Source organism: Mesoplodon mirus (genome assembly GCF_964341445.2).
Source record: "Mesoplodon mirus genome assembly, chromosome: 10".
Classification (NCBI taxonomy): Eukaryota; Metazoa; Chordata; class Mammalia; order Artiodactyla; family Ziphiidae; genus Mesoplodon; species Mesoplodon mirus.
The window spans coordinates 19,597,983-19,624,533 of record NC_138986.1 but is presented as its reverse complement, the minus strand read 5'-3'; the positions used below and the strand labels follow the sequence as shown (position 1 = coordinate 19,624,533).

At 41.2% G+C, this 26,551-nt stretch overlaps 1 protein-coding gene across 2 annotated transcripts in view; it reads right to left on the bottom strand.

Annotated features, from left to right (window-relative positions):
- Positions 1 to 1,850: 1,850 nt before the first annotated feature.
- The window catches only part of EPM2A (EPM2A glucan phosphatase, laforin), a 72,002-nt gene continuing 47,301 nt past the window's right edge, over positions 1,851 to 26,551 (bottom strand). The window contains exons 3-4 of one of the 2 annotated variants that reach the window (XM_082634334.1): positions 11,975 to 12,216; positions 1,851 to 4,188 (exon numbers count right to left, since the gene is read on the bottom strand). In XM_082634334.1, the coding sequence (XP_082490460.1) occupies positions 3,911 to 4,188; positions 11,975 to 12,216 (520 nt within the window). In that variant the 3' untranslated portion in view covers positions 1,851 to 3,910. The remainder of the gene's footprint in view (positions 4,189 to 11,974; positions 12,217 to 26,551) is intronic. The other variant, XM_082634335.1, reaches the window with a different exon arrangement.

Genomic DNA, 26,551 nt, shown 5'->3' with positions numbered 1-26,551 from the left:
TCAGAGACATAACAGGGGACCAGGTTGTGTAAGTCCCTAAAGGTCTTTGGCTTTTATTTTGAGTGACATGGTAAGACTTTGGAGGTTTTGAACATGGGAATGATATGATCTGACATACATTTTTAGAGGATCACCCTGGCCACTATATGAGAATAGTAGAGGCAGAGGGAGAGGGAAGGCAAGACACAGGCAGACCAGGTAGGAGGCTGTTTCTGAAGTCCAGTCTAGAGATCACGGTGGCTCTACCTAGGGTGGTTTGGGGGAAGAGGTAAAACATAGTCAGGCTATAGATATTTTAACAGGAGAGGTGACAGGTTTTCCTGATGGATTAAATGTGATGTTTGAAAGAAAGAATGGAGTTTAGAATATCTCTGAGGTTCGAACCTGAGACTCTGGAAGCATGTTTCCATTAACCGAGTTGGGAAAGAGTGCTGGAGTAATTGGGGAAGGAAAGAACAAACTTGTTATTGTTGTTCTTCTTCTTCCCTTTATTATTATTGCCATTATTATTGTTGTTGTAATGAGAGGTAGCTTCATCAGTCCTTCCCATTTTATTCTTGGTCCCATCTCCTATCAGATTTTCTCTTTTTCCCAGCAGGTAATAAACCTCTGTGCATCCCTCCCCTCTATTTGGTCAGCACATTACATCAAACTGGTCCCTTTTCCTACTGTGATCTAATCCCAAAGAGAAGTATTATAGATGTATACTGAGCATGACCCTCTATCCTGGGAACATAAAACTGACCCTAATTGCTTGTTCCTACACACACATCTTCCTTCTCAATTCCCCCAATAGTATCGCTATGAAGGGAACCACCTGCTTTTTCTTCTTTTGGAAATTTCGCTGTCCTTTGCTTTTTCTCATTTTAGCCACTTTTCTTCCACTTACTCTAGTTTCCATTAATCTTCCCACCAACGCTTCCCCACTAACTAATACTGTCTGCTCTCACTCCCATGAACTTTCCTAGGACCCCTCAATACCGCAGTAAATCTCCTGACCTATCTCCCTAGCTCATCCCTTTCCACCGCCCTCAACTAAAGCTTTCTGTGGCAGGAAGAGTCATTTGAGGTCTCTGAGACTCAGTTTGCTCCTCTGTAAAATAAAGAAATTAAACAGATTATCTCCAATGATACTTTCAGTTTTAACTTTTGATCAAACTAACTCTACGTTTAGCTATTCAGTATTCTTTCATGTGTGGAAGTTCTCATTTCCTAGCTAGCTCGTCCTCAATGTTTCCTTTCATTACTTCTTTATAGGTTCCAAAGTCCTAACCACATTCTTTCATCATTATTTCTTAGGCCAAGCCAAGTGGTTTTCACCCACACCTTAATGTTGGTCAAAAGAGTGTTTCTTTTCTTAAATTTTTCCTAACATTAGCACACAAAATAATTGACGGATAATGTTTCAAGTCTAAAAGAAAGTAAACTTATTGGGACATCTCTTTACCCTGAGTGAGATCTTATGTTGTTCTTTGAAAAATCTGTGACTGAAAAGTTTTGTTAACGCCAGTGACGAGCAGCTAACGGCACAATATCTGCTTTGATTTTCTCTGACACACCCCTGAGCTTTCCATCCTCACTTCTTTGTGGTGCCCTCACCTTTGACTTTCTTTTGTCCTGTAACTGCCAATTTTGATCAGCTAATGAGAGTGATAAGGAAAAAAACAATCTAGCCTATCCGAATGCCTCTTTTAATAAATAAGGAAACACAGTTTATTCTTCTGGATTTCAGACTAAATTAACAACATTAAAAAAAATCCTGTACACAGAGGTCATTTTTAATGCTTTTATTTAGCAAAAGTTGCAGGTGATTTTGAAATACATTGGACATTCCATTCACTGAGGATGAGAAGTTTTTCCAAAACATTTTCAATAGCCTAAACTGATTTTGTCTATCAAAGCAAAAAAGGGGAAAATCCACCCCAAAAAAGTCTTTCTATGGTGGAGGTTACGTAGCTGGACTTTGTAGACATTAAAGAAATTCTCACACACACATTTATATAATTAGTTAGAAATATTCCATTTTTAAGATTAAATTTTACATAACACATTATGACTATGGGTTACTCGAATACCATAGTTATTTCTACATATTTTTAGCAAGAGAACTAGACTTCACATTACCTAATCCTGGCTTATAAATTTAACTTTGTAAAATTGTAGGATACATGTGTCCTGTCTAGCCTTCTCTGCCCAAATTAAATGCCATTGCCTTTGAGTCCCAGTTATAAGATGTCTCTCCCTTCTCTGAACTCCACTGGGACTTACCTTTCGTCCTTCTTATACCCATGCTTCCTAAATCAGAGTCTCTCATATCTATCAATAAATGTTGATGGAAGAAAAGGAGGAGGAGAAAAATAAATAAACATTTTAGTTTAACAGAAAAAGTATGGGCTTTGAGTCAGACAAACCTAGTTTTGTATCTTATTTCATCTATTTATTCACCATGTGATAGAGGACAGTTGATTTAATCTCTCTGAGTCTTAGTTTCCTCATCTATATAATGGAGATAATAAAATCTCCCTCATAAGGTACCATGAAGATTACGTTAAATAAGATTTAAAGCATCTAGCACATAAGAAGTACTCAATAAAAGTTACTTCCCCTTCCGTATTCCAGCAAATCATTACTAGTTCAATCCTGCAGTGCACCTGATTGAACATAGGGCTTTTTCTAGGCTATGAGCTTTTTGAAGACAACATCTTACTAATCTTTATATTTCCTATAGAACCCAGGATAGTGAGCTGCATAGTCTGGAGGCACAGTAACTGTGTCTTGTATTAAACTGAGGAATAACGCAGGATCACTCCTAAACTGTGGAACAATTGTCTGTGGACTTTGGCACTTGGGGCTCTTTTGGGAATACAGCTCCTCTTGTGAGCTATGTATGGCTCAGGCCACTCTGGCCTTGAGGCAGCCCCCATGGTTTAAATTAGGAAAACTACTTTCCTGAATTCTATGGCAACTGATCAGAATGCTGTTCCATTTCTTACTGTAAAACTGCTGCAAAAAAATCGACCTTCCTCTGACAGAGACTGAACTTTGTGCTGGCAAAACCACAGGTTGTGTTGAAAAAGCACTGAGCCAAATAAACCCGGGTGATAAACTCCAGCTTGTCCCTCACCAGCCATGAGACCTTGGGCATGCTCCCTCTGCTTCCAGAGCCTCAGCTAAAACAAATAGAGATAATAATGTTTCTGAGGCTGTCACACAGGGTTGTGGGTAGAGATGGAAGGTCAGGCCTTGGAACACATTTTAACAACCATGAAGCAGAATGCAAAAAAAAAAAAAAAAAAATCTAGAAAGTCATCGCTTTGGGTCATATGAGGCTCTTACTTTATCATAGCCTAGGCTCCCACCCACCCTTATTCCCTTCTTTGGTCAAATGACCAACTCTCTTACTTTATAATTCCATCTCAGTTCAGCAGAAAAGCTGTGCATGTATGTACGTGTGTGTGTGTGTGTGTGTGTGCATGGACACACGCAGTGATGCCATCTACATAACTCCCAACCTTTTCTTCCGCAAGCCAAGTCACAACACAACAAGCAAGGGCAGTCGTGCATTCACAGTACCGCAAAGCAGCCCCCATGCTGCAGGGGCCAAGCCGCCTGCAGGCACAGAACTGCACCCATTCACTTTCTGTCTGATGCCAGAATCACACTGCACAGTCCAGCTGCTTGTGGACTTTTCTTGCGTGCCAATTACAGCTTCCTTTGTAAAATATTCCAAAGAAGATACAGCTCAACCAAAGCGTAACCAGAAGTCAGTGCCAGACTAAAGAAGACAGGTCAGCGGAGAAGCCAAGACCCGTCTTTCCAGTTGAGGAAGACTCTTGGTTTCTAGGTCATTTACAAGCATCACTCCAGGCTTCATAAGGGAACCGGGAGGTAGTTGACGCAGATCCATCACCTATACACTGCATATGGAAGACCGAACCTTCCCAAATTTCTGATAAAAGTCTTCCTCTGCCCGGGCCAAGGCGTCTTCATCAATGTACACAGCCGGCCTTTTGGCCACGAGGAAGTACTGCACCTTCCTGCGATTCCAGCCCAGCACGTACTGGAGCCAGCCGCAGATGGCGGCGGTGGAGCGGCCCACCCCGGCGTTGCAGTGCACGTACACGGTGTGTCCGTTCTCGAGCAGCGCGTGGAGGAGACACACCGCCTGTGGCAGCATCTGGACGCGGCCTGGGATTGAGAGAGCACAGCACAGACCAGTGAGAAGTGAAGCCCGTGTTGCCGCTCACAGTCACTCCTCCAGCGCACCGAGGAATCACAGTGTTTTGGCGGAAGGGGCAGGGATGTCGGAGCTTGCTTCACTCCTTTGTTTTGAAAGGAGAGGTGAGACAATATCAAAACCTGCTGATTAGAAAGTGGAAAGAGCAGCCAGAGGCAATAGTTCAGCTCTGAATCTTCACTTGATTTTCCTTTGAATGACGTCTGCATCCGTGCAAATCTCCCTTCAAAGATAATTTTTTCACTACCGCCTATCCTCAGAAGAATGGATTTTTACATCCATCAGAATGGTCTGTACAGATTGGGCAGAGGTTTAAAGGATTTCAAAGAGAAGCTCACAGGTCCTGTCACCTGAATTTCCTTTAATCCAAAAGGATCTTCCAGGTAAATCCAAAACAGTTAGTCCATATTGGTTAAAGGAGTCAATCTGACTCTTTCAACGTAGGCTAACTTTAATTTGTCCAGTGAAATGGCTAACTTATTAACTGATACATGTGGGACAGCCAGTCATTCATGTATCCCCTCACGACGTAGTGTGTATTAAAACTGATTCAATTTCTCCTTTACTGTGCAATTATGATTATAGGTGTTGCTGCTCTGTGGCTACTATCTTGATGATTAGAGGGTCCAATGTCTTCCCCTCATCACACTGAGACAGGATATACAATGCTCTGCTGAGGCTCGTTGGACTCAGGCCCTTTTCATCATCCTAGGGACAGACAGCCCCCTAAAACCAGCAAACTCCTGGATGCCTGGAGCTTCTCCTGCTCACAGATTCTCAGAGCAAAATGAATTTAGTGGAGTTTTTTGGAGAGTGGAGGATGGTCATTATAAATTACTTCAAGAAGCGATTAAAGCCGGAAACTATACAGAGTCCTGGATGAAAACTCTGTGCTACGACCTCACATACTCCAGCTGCTCTCTGTCCTCAACCACATGGAGACACCACAGTCCTGGGGCGATCTTCCGAGGGCCACAGAGAATGCCCTGTCCAGCCCTCACATTGCCATCGTGTTGGTGGCAGAGGTGGGAGAAACCCCTCCCTCAAATGATTTCATGAGGCCTGGAATTCTCCCATGAGAGCTGCTCAAGTAAGTTTAGACTTTCCTTAGATGTCCTTTTTTTAAATGCCTTGTAGGGACCAACACAACACATTGCAATCAGGCACCACCACCTTAGAAGGAGAGAGTTACCAAAATCCCGCTGTGGCCTGAAGTCACCTCCCTGCTGGGGCAGGGGGTGGGAGGGGGCTGGCACTTAGCTTCAGGCTCAGCCTGCTCTGGGATCAGAGCAGGAGATCTATATGGAAGCCAGATAATATTCTAGTTGCTCCTGGTGCTCTGTTACTGCCTCTGACTAAGGGATCTAAAGGCCCCAGGCGGCAGTTTAGAGATGCTTTTAACAGGAATGCTTGAGGCAAAGCACACTTTGAAGTGCCTGAAGCTCCATCTCTTGCCAGTACCTGTTGTCACACTTTCATGTTCCCTGCCTTGTCCCTGAAGGCATCTGAATTGGAGACACACCAGCTCCAAGCCTTGATTGATTTCTCAGAGTCCAAACTGAGCCATAGACTTTAATTGATCTATGCTTCTGTGCTTGGTTGCAGGGTGCTCTGAGGTTACAGCTAGGTGGGCCTGCCATTCGGTCAGTTACTCATGGCCCTCTCCTAGAGGCAGTAAGTATCTCCGGAGATGTAACAAGGCAGAAGACACCATATGTACCAGAGAGGTGTCTCGCTGTATGTCTCAGGGAAAGGACTGTTTATTTGGTCCACCATTGGAGTTGAGGGATCAGAGGGGGCAAAACCTCCAAGGTCTGTTTGAGTGGCCCTGCTGATAAGGGTGAGGCCTGTTCAAGGGCACAGCTTTTGTTCCACTGAGGGCATGTTAGAGGTTTACTTTAAGTGATGTTGTCCAGGAAGGGAACTACCAGTGACAGATCTGGGAAGCTTGGGTCACTCCTGCTTCTGCCACAGCTGGCATCACTTTTCAAGTTCCCTGTTAGGGCTGCCTCTCCAGTTACCATGTTCATTGCCAGGAAATAAACATAAATATTTTTAATATGGGTTTTCATCAAATGCCAAATACACAAGTAAACCACAGTGGACATTTGCAGGAGGAGCTGCTGCAGAGTCCCAGAGTCAATGCTCAGCTTTTGCAGCATCAGTGGAGCCAGCCTGCCCCGGCCACGTCTATATGGACCCATCAGGATCCCTTCCGCTGACCTTCATTATGGCCAGAGGTTCCCCAAGGAAGGGTCCACACCAAATGGCCGAAATGACCTAGTATCTCCCCCTCTCCTTTTTATCTGTAAAAGATTCTTCAACAGGGATGTACACAGTTTAGAAGTTGAAAAGGGATTTGTGTTAGTTTAAGGTTCAGTGAGCTCAGATGCATAATCCTGGAATGTAAATGTCAGCTGCCACGTGGAAACTCCAAAAGGCTCCCAGTTTAAACACAGGTCTCACCCACCAGTGGTCTTCTCCTAGAATCACGCAGCCGTCCCACTTAAGAACTGTCAAACAATTATTTAAATAGCATAAAGAATGAATAAAGAATAAAAAGGAGCACCAGAGAAGCAGTCAGTCTAGGGGGCCCACCCCTCTCGGCCTGGCTTCAGCTGGAGCCCTCCTTTACTTTGACCCTGTTTTGATTGATGACAGCTAACACGTACTGAGCCTTTTCTACCTGCCAAGCACTGATCTAAGCATTCTGTGTGCAATAGCTCCTTTATAGCTACCTCTCGAGAGCTATGAGGTTGGTACTATTATTATCCTCAGTTATATCTGAGATTTGCCCAAGGTTACTCCCTAATGGCCACCTCCAACCCAGCCATCCAGATTCTAAAGCCTCTGGTTTTAACCTCTGTACTACTGTCCTTCTCTAACCTACCTGGTCAATGGCACTTGCTGGCCACTATGCTGTCAATCTGAATTTTCAGTCAGTCCCTGCCCACCCACTTACCTGGTCATGCTGCGGCTCTCACTCCTGTGGGACAGTAACACCCTCCGTGGGATTCAGCACTTCTGCTCCTACCCTAGAGGGGCCATCTGTGCCCTACAGGCGCATGTCCTTCTGCTTGAAAACCCATTCTAGGGAGCTTGAGCTAATACGTAACCCACCAAGGAATCACAAGACGGTCCCCAGGGTCAGGGCTCACACAGTAAAGCCAGCGTCAACCAGATCCCCTAATTTTTATGGTTCATATATTTAGGCTCCATATAGAATTTAATTTGATAAAATGTTTCCATTTTTATAAACAATAACACCCCAAGGCAAAAGAGAACCACTGATTTTTTAATGTAAAATATTCCAAATTTTAAGTGTTGGCAACTAAGTTGAAATTTTTAAAGCCTGTGCAGGTCCAACAAAACACTCTACCATCTGTGATTCTTACTTTGGAATTTAAAACAGGCCTTGACTCTCCACAGATGCTCAATAAACACTCATTAAATACATGAATTAAAACAATGTAAAAAAACCCATTAATACCGATTTGATCTGAGACAGTCCGAGACCCCTCTTATCTAAATTTCTGGTCCACATCTCCTCCAGGCTAATCCAACTCTGGAATGATTAAAAGCTACCTGAAAACATGCAATGAGCAAGCAAGCACAGGTGAGAAAGGGGACAAGGGCGTGGTGGGGCAGCCTGAGGCATGAGGGGGCCTGAAATAAGTGGGAGTGGGGAGTCCTTAAAGATAGCTGAGGTTGACCTAAGTCTGACCCTGAAAGAAATCATTCCTGGCACAACTTCCAGCCTTCCAACGCACACACACACACACACACACACACACACGTCTTTCCTTTCTTAATCCAGAGGCAGATTTATGGCTGAATATATTACTATTTTATTTGAGCATATTTTCTTTTCCTTAATATTGATAAGGTCTATGTTAACTGCAACGCCCTTTGGTAGAAACTGAAGAACTTGGCACTAATATTATAGTCCCAACTTTGGAATTTTGAAAGCACTTTCATATCAGTTATTTTATTCTATTGTTATAATCGTGTAAGTCTGCAATTATTATTCCCCATTTTCCAAGTGCAGGAACAAGCCTGCCCGTATCACATGATGGTGATAAGGCTCAAGCCCCGGCGGTGAGGCTCCAAGGCCAGTGTCTTCGCCTCACGGCAGCACTGAATTTAGCGTGCTGAGTCAGAGAAAGCACTAAGACTGTGACCACAAGTGGGTGGCTCTGGGGAGCATGTTAACCCATTTGGGAGACAAGGGTAAACCATTTGTTATAAACAGCACTGCGCTTACAGAGGTCAAAACCCAATCTGAGTACTTCCCGTGTGAAGGAAAACTGACTTTTAATGAACAGATTTTATGTTTTCAGGTGAGTGCTAGATTTGGGAGCTTTTTGTTCCTCAGGTGAAAGACACAAATCAAAATTAAAAAAAAAAAAGGAAAGGAAAAACCTAAACAACCCCAGTCCCACTGCATATGACAAAAAGTACAAGAGAAAGAATCGATGGCACAATTGACTGTACCAGGTCTGTGACAACCCGTGGTGACAGTCAGGCCTAACAGACTGTCTTCTTTCTCAGACTTTATCTGACAGCATTATGCTGCGGCTCAAAACACTTCCAGATGGATTTTTCTCTAGAGTTCTAAAAATATTCAGCTGAATTAATCTGTGTGTTCATTGTGCTAATGTTGTGACCACAGAGATTGATCTGTTGGTCAGAAATTCCTTGGCGACGCAGGAGTGCTGTCAACTCTTTGATTACTCCCCGAGGTTCTGCTGAACCAAAGAAACCCTTTATTTAGTCTTGGGGTTTGGCCTTTTTCAAGTGGGAGCTTTCATTTTGCTGCCATTTCATGTTTCCAAAGTGCCGCAGGGTGGAAGACGCTCTGTTGTATGACTGGTGACTCTGTAACCCTCCTCCCCCACTGACAAAGGTTTTAATACCATTACAGCGGGTCTTTGGAGGTAGAATTTTCCACCAGGCTTCTGTATATTCCCAAACTATCAAGCAAATTGCCTATCAGTCAGCAGGGTTTTGGAGAATCAGTGCATGGGGTGGAGCAGGCCATATTTATCTCAACTTCTCTGAGCTTCGTCTCACATCCTACTCCAACAGGATAACAATGCTCTAAGATGACAACCAAAGAAGCGAAAATCAAAACACTCCCAAGAAGCTACAGGCACACTGTCCTAACGACCTTCTCCATTTTGAAACCAGAGAAACAAACTGGACAGGGCAAATATGACCTAGATTCGACCAGTGCTCTTCTGTGCTTATTTGGTGGGTTTTTTTTTTTTAATTCCTTGAAAAAAGACAGAGCTCTTGTAGTTGAATCAAGCTCCTCTGGATCAGCATTAATTACCAAGAAGAGTAACCAAACTATCTCCTTCTTCAGGAAGAAAAATTATACATCCCCAGTGACAGTTCAGTTCAGACTGACCCACGAAGGGGTCTAACCTGGCCAGGAGGACCATAAAGATTCATTAAGAGCCAAGATGGCCAAGGTCCTGGGACACTCTGGGGTGACAAGCTACTCCCCTGGAAACTCATGACTTTGTCTAACTCCAGCTGACGATGTACATGACAGACTGAAAGTGCAGGTGGTGGTCTGCAGAAAGTGCATGAAGAGTCCACGTGAGCATGTAGAGAAGCTTCATCATATGGTGTCAGGAGCAGTGTTCTGAGCCTGACTGCCTGGGTTGAAATCCAGGCTGTGTCTCTGCTCTATGACATAGGCCAGGTTACTTAACTTTTTTGTACCTCATTCCCTTCCTCTGCAAAATGCAGATAACTACAACATCTGCCTGGACTCTTGTCTTGAGAATTAAATGAGTTAATGTATGAAATTGCTGAGAAGAGTGTTTGATACATAATGTACTTTGCGGGGAAGAGGGCTAATGATAGAGACGCTTCCTCCCTGGCCATCACTGTCTTCCTTCTTTCCCCCAGAATAGCAGTTCACCAAACTCCCTCAGCCTGCACCAGTCCATAGCTCTCTGCTGCCCCCTGCTGACATCTGGTTGATATTATTCGTGTAACTTGTTCTCTTGGCTCCACTCCTTTCTACAAACAAGAACACTCCTCCACAGCCAGGCTGAAATACAGATCGTTCCTCTAAAATACCATGCCTCTGGGCCTTGGTTGTTTCTTCCACCTGGCATGCTCTTTCTCCCTCTACCTGGACCTTCCACGCCCACCTCAAATCCCAGGATACTCATGTAGCCTCCCTGCGCTCCTCCGTAAAAGAGCACCTCCCACGCTATAACCCTCTTAGTGCGCAGGGCTCATCCCTCTCATCACATTCTTCTTTCTACTATAATTAGTTTTGAACTTGCCTTACTGCCTCTTACCATGAGAACAAAAGTGTGCCTTGGGCTTCCTTGGTGGCGCCGTGGTTAAGAATACGCCTGCCATTGCAGGGAACAAGGGTTCGAGTCCTGGTCCGGGAAGATCCCACATGCCGCGGAGCAACTAAGCCCGTGCGCCACAACTACTGAGCCTGCTCTCTAGAGCCCACGAGCCACAACTACTGAGCCCACGTGCCACAACTACTGAAGCCCGGGCACCTAGAGCCCGTGCTCCACAACAAGAGAAGCCACCGCAATGAGAAGCCCATGCACCGCAACGAAGAGTAGCCCCCGCTCGCCGCAACTAGAGAAAGCCTGCGTGCAGCAACGAAGACCCAACACAGCCAAAAATAAATTAATTAAATAAATAATTTTTTTAAAAAAAGTGTGCCTTATTTATCTCTGTTTCCCTGGCAGCATCCATGTCACACCCTACTTCCCTCTTCACAAAGACACGCTCAGCCAGTGTTTGTGCAGTAAATGAAGCATCACTATTGCCACCCTGCCCTGAGCTGCGTTCTCTCTCACCTTACCTACTGCAGTCGCCTCCTAACCGGCGTCCCCAGATCGGCTGGGGCCCACTCCGACATTCTCTACACTGCAAACGAAGGGCACTTTTAGAGGGAAAAAAAAAGTTAACTTGACATCTCTCAGCCTCCCACCCTTTCAACTGCTTCTCACTGCTTTAGGATACCATCTAAAGTTCTTATTGTGCCCCAAATCCTGCAAGACTCTGTTCCCTCCTTCCCAGCCCTGCAGCCACACTGGCCTTCTTTCAGCTCCTCCAACACTCTGTGCTCTCCTGCAAAGGGGATTCTTCCCAAGCCGCTCCCTCTGCCTGGAAGCCTCTTTCCCACCTCACCCGTGCCAACCCCCGCTTCAGATCTCAGCTCAAACACACCCGAGAAAACCTTCTCTGGCCCTTCTCCCTAGGTCTGATTCGCAGGCCTAGGCTCTCATAGCAACATCGATGTATCTTTCTAACCAAAAACTCATCATAGCTTCACAACTCTATTTGTAGTCATTCGATTAACGCTTGTCTGCCCTATAGAACTAGAAGCTCCATGAGGACAGGAGTTGTGCCTGCTTTTCCTCACCGTTGTATTCCCAACCACCAGCCTAGGGTCCCACACATAGTTGATACACAGTAAATACATGTTTAATGGATAAATAAATCGAAGGACCCATGTTAAACAGAATCTTAGCCAAGGTGTCAAAAGATATATATATTAAATATATTAAACCAAAAACCTTATATTTATTCCATATCTGTCATTTACGTTTAGGTCATTCAATTATAGACAGCAAGGTGGGTAGGTAGATAGGCAGACAGATAGACAGACAGACAGGCGAAAAACCAGCAAGCGCTTCTTTGAAACATTCAACGAGGAGCCAGAAAGCTCCTTCTCATGCTTACCTTCAGTGCTCATATCCGGTGTCGGCATCCAGATATAGGCCAAGCCTTCTTCCTTATACAGCTTAATCATAGTATCAGGAGTCATGGGTTCTGGGTAGCGGTTACAGCCTGAGGAATTCTGTACAATATCCCATTCCGTCTGGAAATTCATTACAGCCGTAATCCCCAGTTCGTGCTTCAGTTTGATGGTTACATGTTCCACTTGGCGAGGGCAACTACCCAGCCAGATGTTTGGTAGAATTCTAATAAGAACGCATGGAGCCAACTATTACTATTGTTGGCGTTATAGGAGCTGCATAAAACATGTAGTAGTAAAACGCAATTAACCTTTAAAGCTGGAACGGGAGAAGCTGTATTAAGAATATGAGAACCGGGGCCTCCCTGGTGGCGCAGTGGTTGAGAGTCCGCCTGCCGATGCAGGGGATACGGGTTCGTGCCCCGGTCTGGGAGGATCCCATATGCCGCGGAACGGCTGGGCCCATGAGCTACGGCCGCTGAGCCTGTGCGTCCGGAGCCTGTGCTCCGCAACGGGAGAGGCCACAACAGTGAGAGGCCCGCGTACAGCAAAAAAAAAAAAAAAAAAAAAAAGAATATGAGAACCCATATTATTATCAAAAGACTGAAATACTGGTGGTGGTGTTTTGGGGGAAACAAATAATTCAATTAACTAGAATGCCAGAAAATAAGCATTAGCAAACCAAATCTATCAATATATTAAAGTAAGTCCACCAAGTTATACCTATTCCAGGAATGTATATGTGGTTCAATATTAGGAAACTCATCAACATATTTCAAATACTAACAAATTAAGTGTAAAACTCCTATGATTAATTCTGGAAAATATGTGTCAAAATTCAGCATTCACTCCTGTTTAAAACTCTATACAAAAATTTCGAATAGTATGAGATTAACAGAAACTAATAATCAATAATATTCTTTTAAATAAAAACAAAGTAAAGTTTATTTCCATTAGTAACAACATTGTACGAGTCACCTAATGCTACAATGTAAGAAGAGGAAATGTAACTCTGAAAAAGAGATTAAACTACAAAAGCTATGAAAAATATTAAAAGTATTAAGATTAAGATATCTGGATGAAGGAAAGTATAAAAAAATCAAGCAACCATTCTCTGTACTACCAATAGCCAGGTAGAAATAGAATGGGAGGAGCAGGGAAAATTTCATTCAAAAATAACAACAAGGGCTTCCCTGGTGGTGCAGTGGTTAAGAGTCTGCCTGCCGAGGCAGGGGACGCGGGTTCATGCCCCGGTACAGGAAGATCTCACATGCCGCGGAGCGGCTGGGCCCATGATCCATGGCCGCTGAGCCTGCGCGTCCGGAGCCTGTGCTCCGCAACGGGAGAGGTCACAACAGTGAGAGGCCTGTGTACCGCAAAACAAAACAAAACAAAACAAAAAACAAAAACCCCAAACAAACAAAGAAAACAAAATTATAAAACATCTAGGAATACCTTTAACCAGAAAGCACTATAAAATTTTATTAGAGGACATTATGAAAACAACAACGAACAAATAGAGAGACATACTGTGACATTGTGATTTATAATAAGAAATATATATTTGCTCTTCATAACCATTTCTGGCACAGAGCTCCTAAAACCATTGAAATTTCCTAAGTGATGAGAGCTGTAATGGTGTCTTTTGTTAATGAGGTAACTTTTGGAATACACCTAAGCATGGAGGCTGGTTGCCAGGGGATACCAACCTTGTGATTAGAGAGTTGGAATTTTCATCCCACCCCCTGACCTCCTGGGAGGGGAGAGGGGCTGGAGGTTGAATCAGTCACCTTTGGCCAATGATTTTATTAACCATGCCTATGAAATGAAGTCTCCATAAAAACCCCAAAGAACAGGGTTTGTAGAGCCTCCAGGTTGGTGAACACGTGGAACTGAGAAGGCCCTGCCCTTTTCCCCATGCTTCCCCTAGGTGTCTCTTATACCTGACTGTCCCTGAGTTACATCCTTTTATAATAAACTGGTGATCTAGGAAGTAAAATGTTTATCTGAGTTCTGTGAGCTGTTCTAGAAAATTAATCAAACTCAAGTTTAAGGAGAGGTATGGGGAATCTCCAATCCGTAGCCAGTCAATCAGAAACACGGGTAACAACCTGGGTTTGTGACTGGCTTCTGAAGGCAGGTTGGGGGCTGGGTCTTGTGTGACTGAACACTTAACCTGTGGAATCTGATGCTGTCTGTAGGTAGGTAGTGTCAGAATTGAATTGAACTGCAGGACACCAAGCTGGTCTCTGGAGAATTGCTTGGATATGTGAGAACACTCCCTACCCCGTACATTGGAATTAGGTCCCAGAACCCAAAAGATATACCATGCTCTTTAGTTGCAAGACTTAAAATCATAAAATATAAGTATCTTAAAAATGTAAATATTTCCCAAATTAATATATAAATTGAACACGTTATTATAATCTGTTGCATATGGTATATGTTGTCTTGTTCACTGATTATTTCACATGCATACATTCTCTCCAGAATAGATGAATAATCTATTTCAAACTTGACTTGATTCATGTAACCTAGAACCTTACTAGGTTCATTACAGGGCATTCAGACAATAGTCCTTAGATGATGATGGCAGGCATCACGGATGCTCACCAGTGTTCCCACGTATCCTCTTTCAAGTATGGAGGACTAAACTTCCTCTCCGCCTCAAAGTTAGATATGGCCACATGACTTGCTTTTGTCGCTAAAACGTAAGCTGAAGTGACCAGTGTGACTTCAGAGGGACATACTTAAGACCTTATGCATGATCTTCCACTCTCTCTTTCCCTGCTGCAATGAGTATGAAGGCACATGTGGATGCTGAGCTTCTAGGAGCTGAAGTCACCTGGATGGTAACCTAACTCAGGGAGGACAGCAGCCCAGAGAGCTAACAGTTCATTGTGTTAAGCCAATTTTGGCATCATTTGTTACCACAGCCTAACTTGACTTGTTCTAGTACAAAGCCTAAATAAACTAATTGCTTAAAGTCTCTAATATGCAGGGAAGAAACAGAGCAGAGGGACTACACTTTTATTTAGCTACTTTCATTTTAAGTTTAGAGCAGTCATTCTCAATTGGGAACAGCTTTGCTTCCCGAAGGACATTTGACAGTGATTATGGAGACATTTTTGATTGTCACACTGGTTGGTGCTACTGACATCTAGTAGACTGAGACCAGAGATGTTGCTAAGCATCCTGCAATGCACTGGACAGCTCCCCACAACAGAGAATTATCTTCTCCAAAATGTCAATAAAGTGGAGGTTAGGAAACCTTCATTTAGGGGAATAAAAGTGGAATAGAACTCTTTACTTTTTGTAGGAAGAAAAGGAATGTGGAGCTGGAGTAAGACCAACATACCTGACACAGAGTTTGTGGCTCATCAGCTACAATATTCTGATGATAATATGATTCCATGGCATATTTGGAAATATGTAAGTATGTAGGTACATGTGTATATGAAGAGAGATATAGAGAATGAAGCAAACGCCTAATATTAGATAGCTGAACAGCAGGATAACATGTTAAGTGTGGCATAATGGAAAGGGCACTAAACACAAGCTAGAAAAACTGGGTTCAAATACCAATTTTAGAACAGTATTTTTAAAAGCACTTGGTAATAACTGTCTGACCTTAGGCCAACCTATTTATCATCTCTTAGCCTTTGGTGTGCTCATCTTTAAAATGGGTCTCTATATAACTAATTCACAGGAATTTTGTAAGGAGTAAATACCATTAGGTAATGTATTTGAGTAAGTCTGACACTAGTGGATACACAATAAGTACCAGTGGAGTTTATGTCTAGTTATTATAATGTACCTATTTTAGTAATTTATTTGATATTGAAATGACTATTTATATAATTTTTCATTGTCCTATGTATCCTTCGTTTGAATGCTGCAGAGTGTAGACTATTCACCCTATTTTATAATATGAAATCCAGCTAGTTATTCTCCTTTGGTTGTTGTTGTTGTCATTGTGGATGTTAACATTAAGAAGCCAATTGACTAATCCTCAAATGTGGGTATTATCCATCCTCAATGAAAATATCTTACAAGATCAAGCATCATCTTTCTAAAGCTTGAACCCTACTTACTCTCCAGGAGAGGATAAACCATTTTTTTATTGTCACTTGGGTTCTAAGTATAATGGGTTATTAGGAATTTCCTTGTGGATATTGAGGATTATTATGGAAGCAATAAAAGGATAAAATTTAAAACAAAGAGAAACCCAGGTGCTGTGAAGAAGGGCACAGGATCCAAAGGTTTTTTTTAAACTTTATTTCTGACTCCAGAGAATTCTCAGACACCCCATTGGGTCCAGTGAACTGAGAGAAAGACCACCAGCAGGGACACATTTAGAGTAGCCCAGAGCTATGCTTGGCCAGGACACTGTTAGCTGAGTATTGGTCTTTGCAGGAATGGAAACTTCACATCCCCTGGGTCGTTGCCCCTACACTCCGGCTGTTCAGTGAGAGTAGGAACCTTCCCCTATGTAGATGTTCCATCCTTCCTTCCATTATTCCATAAAGATTTCTCCTGCAGCAACCTGCTGGATGCCTAGTAGGTCATAGTGTTGGGCTGCTTTACCTATACTTTGGGGTTTAACTGAGCATACTTAAGAACACTCAGCTGGAAAAAGAAGGAAGTGGACACCTCAGTTATACAACCTTCTGAACAATAGTGTACTTTTACTGTCCAAATCCTGAAGTGGACTGGTTACATATTAAAATGAATATTCATGACAGGTAAGCTAAATTCCAAATGTTATCCAGAGTTCTCTTGAGTACTGTACTCTTTGAGTGGGAGCATTTAGTATTCAACTAGTAGATAAATGCCAAAACAAAGTGGCTGGCATGCAAGATTTGCATATATACCAAAGAGTAGTTCAAAGAGATATATAAAGGGTAAATCAGGACATTTGACCCTATAAAATAAGAAATCAGAATCCAAAACCAGACTCAATATATAGATCACATTGTGTTGCTAAATAAAAAGGTGTTATTTTATCATCTCATTCAGCCCCGGTCTTCAAATGTATTTAAACTAGCCAGTAACCTTAAGAAACTCAGAACAAATCAAAGATAAATAGGCCCAAAGTTGGTACCCTAACATATATATTTCCCACATCAAGTTTCTAATGGAAATAAGCCCTTGAAATACACACCCACACATACTCACACACAAATAACACCAGTTTCTATACGAGATACTTCCAACTTTTACTTAACATAATTAATTCTTCCTCTAACAATGCTAGAAGTCAGAGTACATATTCAATAAATTAATATAAAATAATTCCTGATTTTTTTAGAGTAAGATGTTCTGAACCTAGGAGGCGGATAACTAAAGATAAATTCTGAAAACAAGTAGTGTAGTGAAGGATAGAGAATTGAAGTTGTAAAGTAAATTATACTGAACCATTACATGAGATATAGAGACAAAATACTGGGCTTGTTGGAAACACACAGATCAATAGATTCTACTTAATCAGACAGCTAAAGTGCCCTTTATATGCATTCTGTTTCAGTTTGTTGTCTCTAATAGTAGGTGATACATTTCTAGTTACACGATACACTATGGTAATAAGATGCATCATGTCCTTTCTAAACAGTAATTAAACTTTTACTTCATTCAAAAGAGAATGATTTGACACCATTAAAAATCAATTTTTACTCATCTCATCTTAGTTTTAATCTTCTTTTGGTGTCAATGATACTTTAAATGATTTTTTAAATCAGGATTTTTTTGTAAAGGTGAGAAGAAATTTGTTGAAATATAAGATTTAGGGAATAAAAAATCTTCTGTAAAGGTAGCTTTAATGCAAGACATACCAAACTTCAAAGATACAATAACAGAATAAAAAGCAGAGCTTATAATTATATTGTAAACCACATCATAAAACTTCCAGAGAACTATTTTATGAATAACTCACTATCAATCATGAATTACAACAGAGATTTCTGGCATCTCCACTATAGATTATTTGGAAAGGTCAAAGAGAAACCACTGTACCAAATGGGCATTGACACTCAGTCAACCCAGAACAGAAGTTCCCAGATCTGGCTTTGCATTCAAGTCACATGCAGTGATTTTATAAAAACTTCTATTACCAGGATCTACGCCAGAGATACTCATAAAGTGGCTCTAAAGGGAGGCCTCAGATTCTGTGAATTGATTTTTACTTTATTTTTTTAGAAATTAACCATATTACATATGTAGCTAGATTCCAGAACCACTAGCCTAGCAGATCCCAATAAACGTTCAGGAGGAGCTGAGTATATAGATCTCAATACCTTTTAGTAGCGGTGAAAAATATGGAGATGAGAGGATGTGGACTTGCTCAGCACTACACATGGACATATAAAGTGAAGCCCTTACTTTCTCCAAAAATAGTTTCAAGACTGCATATGATTCCTAGACAGAGACTGAGGAATGGGAAACTCTGTTATAAGAGAGTAGTTGTGAGAACACGTGTCCTTATGTTTAATGCATATTATCTTCCAAAACATCAAAACTAAATCTCTTTCTGAGTCATGCCAAATACTTAACACAGTTATATCCACTAAGAATGTACTATTGTAGAGAAAAATTATTCACTTGGGTTCTGACTATTGCCACTATGATTCAACAAGATTGAATTTAAATAAAATCCATCCTAGTCATATCACAACTTGGCTAAAGACCAGGGGAAAGAAATAGATGGCTGACATTCTGGAACCTTACTTTCTTGGATTGCAAATCAAAATCAGTTTCATTCATTTGAGTGAATCTGGATTTGTGGTTCCAGGTCATCACATTGCAAAACTACACTGATTACTTCATTTGTCAGGCTAGGACCTACGGTACAACAGCTACTGAAGCATACGAATCAGAACTCACTTGCTCCATCTCAGCTGTCAGTCAAAGGAGGCCTCACTGGCAGTAATGAGTACATCAAGTAGAATGAGCACCCAAGCACTTTTCAAAAACATCACAGGGGGGCTTCCCTGGTGGTGCAGTGGTTGGGAGTCCGCCTGCCGATGCAGGGGACACGGGTTCGTGCCCCGGTCTGGGAGGATCCCGCATGCCGCGGGACGGCTGGGCCCGTGAGCCATGGCCACTGAGCCTGTGCGCCCAGAGCCTGTGCTCCGCAACGGGAGAGGCCACAACAGTGAGAGGCCCACGTACTGAAAAAAAAAAAAAAAAAAAAATCACAGGGTACTGACAGGAGGAGGGAGCGTGGAAAAGACAAGAGATATCTGCAAAGGAGACAGCTGTATAGACTCCACATCGCAGGTTCCATCCTTAATGGCCACAAGAAATGGCAGAATAACCTTTTCCTGAAGGTGAAAATTAGCATTATGTTTTGTCCACAGGAAAAAAAATTAGGAAAACCACAGGAATGGTGGGATCAATGTATGAACATAGGCTTTTGTTTATTTCTTATCACACCAAGAGACCACAATTCGTGAATTGCAGCACCCTTTTCTTATCCATACAAACACAGCACTGTTTCAAAGACAGAGAAAATGGATTTTGCTGAGGTTCTTCACAAAATCCAGCTAAGAATTCAGGAGCAAAAAGAGATTAGCACATTTCTTAAGGTGTATAATTGTGCTGCATTTACCTTATTTATTATTTTATGGACAATTCGATGTGAAATTAAAATGTGATCTGGCTTTTAAATAATAGGTGAAGAAAATAAGTCTATTAGGACTGTAATTTAGATCTCATTAGGGAGAAAGCAAGAGAAACATTAAAATCAACCTCTAGTAAGCTCCAAGCTTCATTAGCACATATAGGTCCTTCCGCTGAAAATTTGTTCTCTGGTGTCAGGTGTTAAGTTATTAATGCCAAATTTCTACCCCAAAAGGGTGCTTATAACAGACTCCAGTTAAGGCTGAATAACTGCTCAAAGACAAATTCCAATTTTAAAAAATGATGCTAATTAACTTCCTCAATAAAAAAGTTTTGGGTTTTTTTTTAAAGATTTTTTTATTTTTATCTTTTTGGCTGCATCAGGTCTTAGTTGCGGCATATGGGATCTTTCATTGTGGCATGCAGGTTCTTCATTGTGGCGCGTGGGCTTCTCTCTAGCTGTGGCATGAGGGTTTTCTCTAATTGTGATGCACGGGTTCCAGAGCACGTGGGCTCTGTAGTTTGCAGCACGCGGGCTCTCTAGTCGAGGTGTGCGAGCTCAGTAGTTGTGGCATGCGGGCTTAGTTGCCCCGCGGCATGTAGGATATTAGTCCCCAGACCAGGGATCAAACCTGCGTCCCCTGCATTGTAAGGTGGATTCTTTACCACTGGACCACCAGGGAAATTCCAATAAAAAAGTTTTATTATAGTTTGTTTATGGGTCATAGACTATAGTCTATATAGAGCATATGTGAATTTTTATAAGCGCAGTTAGTTTCTTAGATTTTTTTGGATGTGCTGTGTAGTTTTTGGCCACATAAAGCAAATATTTTTGACATGTTCTTTTATTTTCTATATTATAAAATGCGATTTAAGTAAATTAATTATGAAGGTCTGTTATGGGTTGAATTGCATTTCCCAAAAATTCCTGTGTTGAAGTCCTAATCCCTTAAAATGTAATTTTATTCAGAGAAGGTTCTCTACAGAGATAATCAAGTTAAAATGAAGCCACTAGTGTAGGCTAATTCAATAGGAATTGTGTCCTTATAAGAAGGGAAAATATGGACACAGACACATATGGAGAGAAGATGATGTGAAGATAAAAGGAATAAGAGTCAATCTCCAGTGCAAGGGAAGAGGCCTAGGACAGATCCTTTCCTCACAGCCCTCAGAACAAATCAATCCTACAGACACATTGATCCCATACCTCTAGTCTCCAGAACTGTGAGACAATGAATTTCTGCTATTTAAGCCATCTGGTTGGTGGCACTTTTTTACGGCAGCCCCAGGAAATGAATATAAGGTCTAAAATTCAGACTTAAAATATATACAATTATCCAGACTCTTCAAATATCCATACATCAGGTGCACTTAAAGTTAAGCATTTGAATAGATATTTTTCACCTTTCATCCTGATGTTTGGAATTCTAAAAATGCAACTAACATTTGATTGTGGTGCCAAATTGTTCTTTATACACAATACTACCCACACTCCTTCCTTTACTCAGGTCCTTCAATCCATCACCTGAGTACCTCCAATGTAGGGGAAGAGACCATCAGGCCCCTGGGTGGGCTATTTGTCTTTTTTCTTGATCTAATAACTCAGTTCTAAAGTCCTGAGGTATCTATCAATAGTTTTGATAAATACAGTAGAGTCTTGGGTCCCTTTGCTTGGCTTTCAGGGAATGCGCCTCATTGGAGAATTACCTGAAATGTATAAGAGCACAGTCTCTCAGACTCATGATTTCTTCAGACTCTTAGTCCCATAGAGTTTGTTCTTCTTATTTATTTTTTTTGGCGGTACACGGGCCTCTCACTGTTGTGGCCTCTCCCGTCGCGGAGCACAGGCTCCGGACGCGCAGGCTCAGCAGCCATGGCTCACGGGCCCAGCTGCTCCACGGTATGTGGGATCTTCCCAGACTGGGACACGAACCCGTGTCCCCTGCATTGGCAGGTGGACTCTCAACCACTGCGCCACCAGGGAAGCCCTGTTCTTCTTATTTTTGCATATATGTTGGCCTGAAATTTGGTTTATATGCCATATTGACAGATTGTACTGGTAAATACGGCAACTAGCACACTTCACTTTCTTAAAGTCAATCACAAGGTACCACAGACTAAGACAAATAACTAGGCTAGCAGCCTCAATTGGTTCCCTTGATACAAATTTCAACAAAATGTTCCATTAAAATATCCTCTTGGCATGTTAATTTTGTTTCCAATGCCTTGCATTCCTTGAAACAGTAAAATGTCATGTTTAATATTTCTTCACATAATGAACTTGAAAGGATTTCTTCAAAATTAATTACTTGCATAATGAATTAGGAACCACAGAAGATCAAGGAAGTAATAAAAAATTAAGCATGTGAAAATTTTTATATTTGTTTTACAGTCATCCTTTCTATTCAAGAAAAATGTAATGATGCCTGCTTTTTACCAGGTACTCAACAATCGGTGGTGAGCAAGACAGTAAAGGTATGCCCTTATTGTAGCCTACTTTCTTTGAGGAAAACAGGCAATAAGCGAATAAATATCCAAAATGTTTAAAATTTATAAATTAATTTGTAATGTGCTATTGAGGACTTAAACAGGGAGTTAAAATAGAGAACCACAGAGGAATCAGAATTCAAGTAAGACAATCAGGCAGGTCCTTCCTGAAAAGGTGACATTATTTTCTTTTTTAATTGAAGTATAGTTGATTTACAATGTTGTGTTAATTTATGCCGTACAGCAAAGTGATTCAGTTATGCATATCATACATTCTTTTTTATATTCTTTTCCATTATGGTTTATCATTGAATATTGAATATAGTTCCCTGTGCTGTACAGTAGCAGGACCTTATTATTTATCCATTCTATATATACTAGTTTGCATCTGCTAACCCCAAACTCCCCCTCATCCCTCATCCACTCCCCCTCCCCCTTGGCAACCATAAGTCTGTTCTCTATATCTGTGTCATTTCTGTTTTGTAGATAAGTTCATTTGTCTCATATTTTAGATTCCAAATATAAGTGATATAATATGGTATTTGTCTTTCTGTTTCTGACTAACTTCACTTAACATGATAATTCTAGGTCCATCTGTATTGCTGCAAATGTCATTATTTCATTCCTTTCTATGATTGAGTAGTATTCCATTGAATATATGTACCACATCTTCTTTATTCATTCATTCGTCAATGGACATTTAGGTTGTTTCCATGTCTAGGCTATTGTGAATAGTGCTGCTGTGAACATAGGTATGCATGTATCTTTTTGACTTAAGAAGTGGGATTGCTGGATCATATGGTAATTCTATTTTTAGTTTTTTGAGGAATCTCCATACTGTTTTCCATAGTGGCTGCACCAACTTACATTCCTACAGACAGTTTAATGTCCCTTGAAAAGGTGACATTAAAACTGAGACATGATATAGAGGGACTTCCCTGGTGGTCCAGTGGTTAGGACTCTGAGCTTCCACTGCAGGGGGCACAGGTTCTATCCCTGGTCAGGGAACTAAGATCCCACATGCTGCTTGACATGGCCAAAAAAACCCCAAACAAACAAACAGAAAAAACCCTGAGACATGATGTAGAAAAAGGAGCAAGACATACAATGTTTTATGGTGAGAAAGAGAGGTATATACTTTAGGAACCAAGAGAAACGTAGAGACAGGAGTGAGGGGAATAAGGAAGAAGTGTGGCATGAGACAGACTGAAAACACCATGCCAGGCCTCATTGATGTACTAAGGAATTTGTATAAGAATATAAAAGCAATGAAATGTCAATGAAGGATATTTAAGTATAGGAGTCACATGGACTTATTTCATAATTTTTATAAGGTGACTCTGGCTGCTATGAGGAAGAGGGAAGACCTTTCGGATAGTGACAGCTTGGAATATAGTTAGTGGTGCAGATAGAGAAGTGGATTAATTCAAGATGTACATTAGCAGTGGAACCAGCAGAACTTGCATATTAATTGGATGAAAGTATTGAGAAAAGGGAAGATTATAAAATGACTCTAAGTTTACTAATGTAATATTATAATTTACAATTGCTTAACCAGGTCTGCCCTCAATGAAGCCTATCTCTCTGTTTCCTTACTACATATTTTTACAAGTTTCAGATTAACCAACATTTCATTGACTAGACATCATGCTAATGGCATCCATATGCCCAAAGTCTTGAGAATATCAAACTATTCAAACTTCCTTTCAGTTTTCCACTCAACTCTTTCATTTCTATTATGGAAATGTTAATAAGGTAGGGTTTTGTTTTGTTTTTTTGACGTTAAGAACTTTGTACAGAGGATATGTTGCCCATCAATTAGATTTAACTCACATCAAGGAAATATCCATTGTAGGTAAAGTGATACACAATGAAACTGATTGATTGATTTAATCAGTTTTCTAAAGAGTTATCTTTTAAAATTTATTCTTTGCACCTGTGGGTCCTTATTTCAGCTCTGGAACAAAAATGAATTTAGAAAACAAGACAGTTGGAAAATGAAAAAAATGATTTTTTTCTTTTTTATGTTAATTCTTCATCATTGCCAACTAATCATTTGATTTACTGAAATACAAGGAAGTTCTATCATGAAAGGAATTCTATTATGTACTTTGAGCCACAGTAGGCGTTTTCCTTATAATTTTCTTGACCAAAAAAAATCATCTGGGGTATTTGTATGGTTATTATTCATCTAAACCAGTGTTTCTTAAATATTAATGTACAGGGCTTCCCTGGTGGCACAGAGGTTAAGAATCCACTTGACAAAGCAGGGGACACAGGTTTGAGCCGTGGTCGGGGAAGATCCCACATGCTGTGGAGCAACTAAGCCCGTGCACCACAACTACTGAGCCCGCATGCCGAAATTACTGAAGCCTGCGCGGCTAGAGCCCGTGCTCCACAACAAGAGAAGCCACTGCAATGAGAAGCCCGTGCACTGCAACGAAGAGTAGCCTCCGCTTGCCGCAACTAGAGAAAGCCCGCGCACAGCAACAAAGACCCAAGTCAGCCAATAAATAAATAAATAAATAAATAAATTTATAAATGAAAAAAAGTATATTAATGTATAGAGGAATCATCTGGGGATTATGATAAGATGCAGATAGTGATTCAGTAAATCTAGGTTAGAGCCTGAGATTCTGCATTTTCACAAGCTCCCCTGTAATATCAATGCTGCTGGCCCTTGGAACACACTTTGAGTAGCAAGGAGTACTCTAATAGTGATATTTAATCTATATGCTATTATGATATCATTATACAATAGATCAATGCAATTCATAATGCTCAGGTGCACTGAGAAGTAAACAAAATAAGGTCCCTCTTGCAAGTAGAAACAAAAAGAGAAGCATTTTATCTCTATTGTTGATACTAATACTAGAGGCCGAATAACTGTGCAGAGAGGCTTGCTATTTTTAAAAATTCTACTAATTACAGAAAAAATTTTAAATCTCTTTAGCCCTCTTTCTTGATTTCTCAGTGAAGAATCTGTAGGAAGCCAAATGGTTGTATTTACATAATGACCTTCCTTGGTTCTAAAACATTCCTCTTTTCTCCTTATTTACAGTGCTCACTGGCCTCTTGATAGGGGGAAAAATTCCCTTTTGTGTTATCTTTTTAAAGTGAAGCTTGAGATTTTTTATATGTGGATGCTGAAAACTGGGGATGATACACACAAGACTTGAAATTTAGGGAACACCAAGGAATTTAAATGGTTGAGAACTCTGATGCAATTAGCAGTGTTGCAGTCAGGGGTGTCAGAAATTAGGTAAGCTTCCAGAAAGACAAACAGAAACACCTCCTCTCCCCTATGAGATGTAAGTAGTTTGGATGACAGGTACAGAAGAGAGATTCATAGCTACAAATACTGTAATATTGGGACTGAGAAAATCCCTGGGAAGTTTTGCTTCTTTCATTCAGCCTGGAATCAGGGCACATATATTTCATGAGGACCAAAACAAAGTCATGACAGTCAATAAACCCACTTAAGGGGGTCCAAATCAAAAAGGCCTCTGTTTACTTTATGTTACCCAGATTCTGAGAATCCATAGATAGGGAAAAAAATCCACAGATATGCCAGATATCAGTGATACTTGGTCTACTTACATTATTTTGAACTAGGAAAGGTCTTAAATAAACAGTCAGGCATGTAGTCTAATACAATTCACAAAGAGAATTAAACACCAATAATACCCAAACTAAAATTTTCATATTTAAATTGGTGAATTTCAAATAACCCTAATCATCACGAGAGTGCATTCAGTTATGTGGCGCCCTTATATGCAGTTAATTGATTCTGGCAATACCTTCAAAATACAGATTTATTTCAGATCATCCATTCCACTGAGCATATATTAGCTTACATTCATTGAAGTGCTTAATTGGGAAAAACTGGTCTTACATTTTTTAAGCTAAAATTGCCTCTTCCATGTTTCATGGTCAAGGACATCATCGCCTCCAACTGCTGTGCTTAGATGTTTTCAAGATTTTTCAGGAACGTTATTCTGCATTCACAACTGGGCTTAAGTGTGTGGAGAAATGTTTGGATTTCAAACTTTTGAAACATATCTGATATCTAAAACATCTGTCCCTTAAATAATAAAAATCATCCATAGGCTTCTACTAAGAGAATTCAGTCCAGCAGCCAGAGACCCAACACCTATCAAGTCCCATCTGACACAGTTGATAGTTCACAGTTTAATGTACACTTTCTATCTCTGTCTCAAATTACCTCCCTATGGGCTTCCCTGGTGGCGCAGTGGTTGAGAGTCCGCCTGCCGATGCAGATCCCACATGCCGCGGAGCGGCTGGGCCCGTGAGCCATGGCCGCTGAGCCTGTGCATCCAGAGCCCGTGCTCCGCAACGGGAGAGGCCACAACAGTGAGAGGCCCGCGGACCGCAAAAAAAAAAAAAAAAAAAAAAAAAAAAAAAAAAAAAATTACCTCCCTATTACATCTATCAAA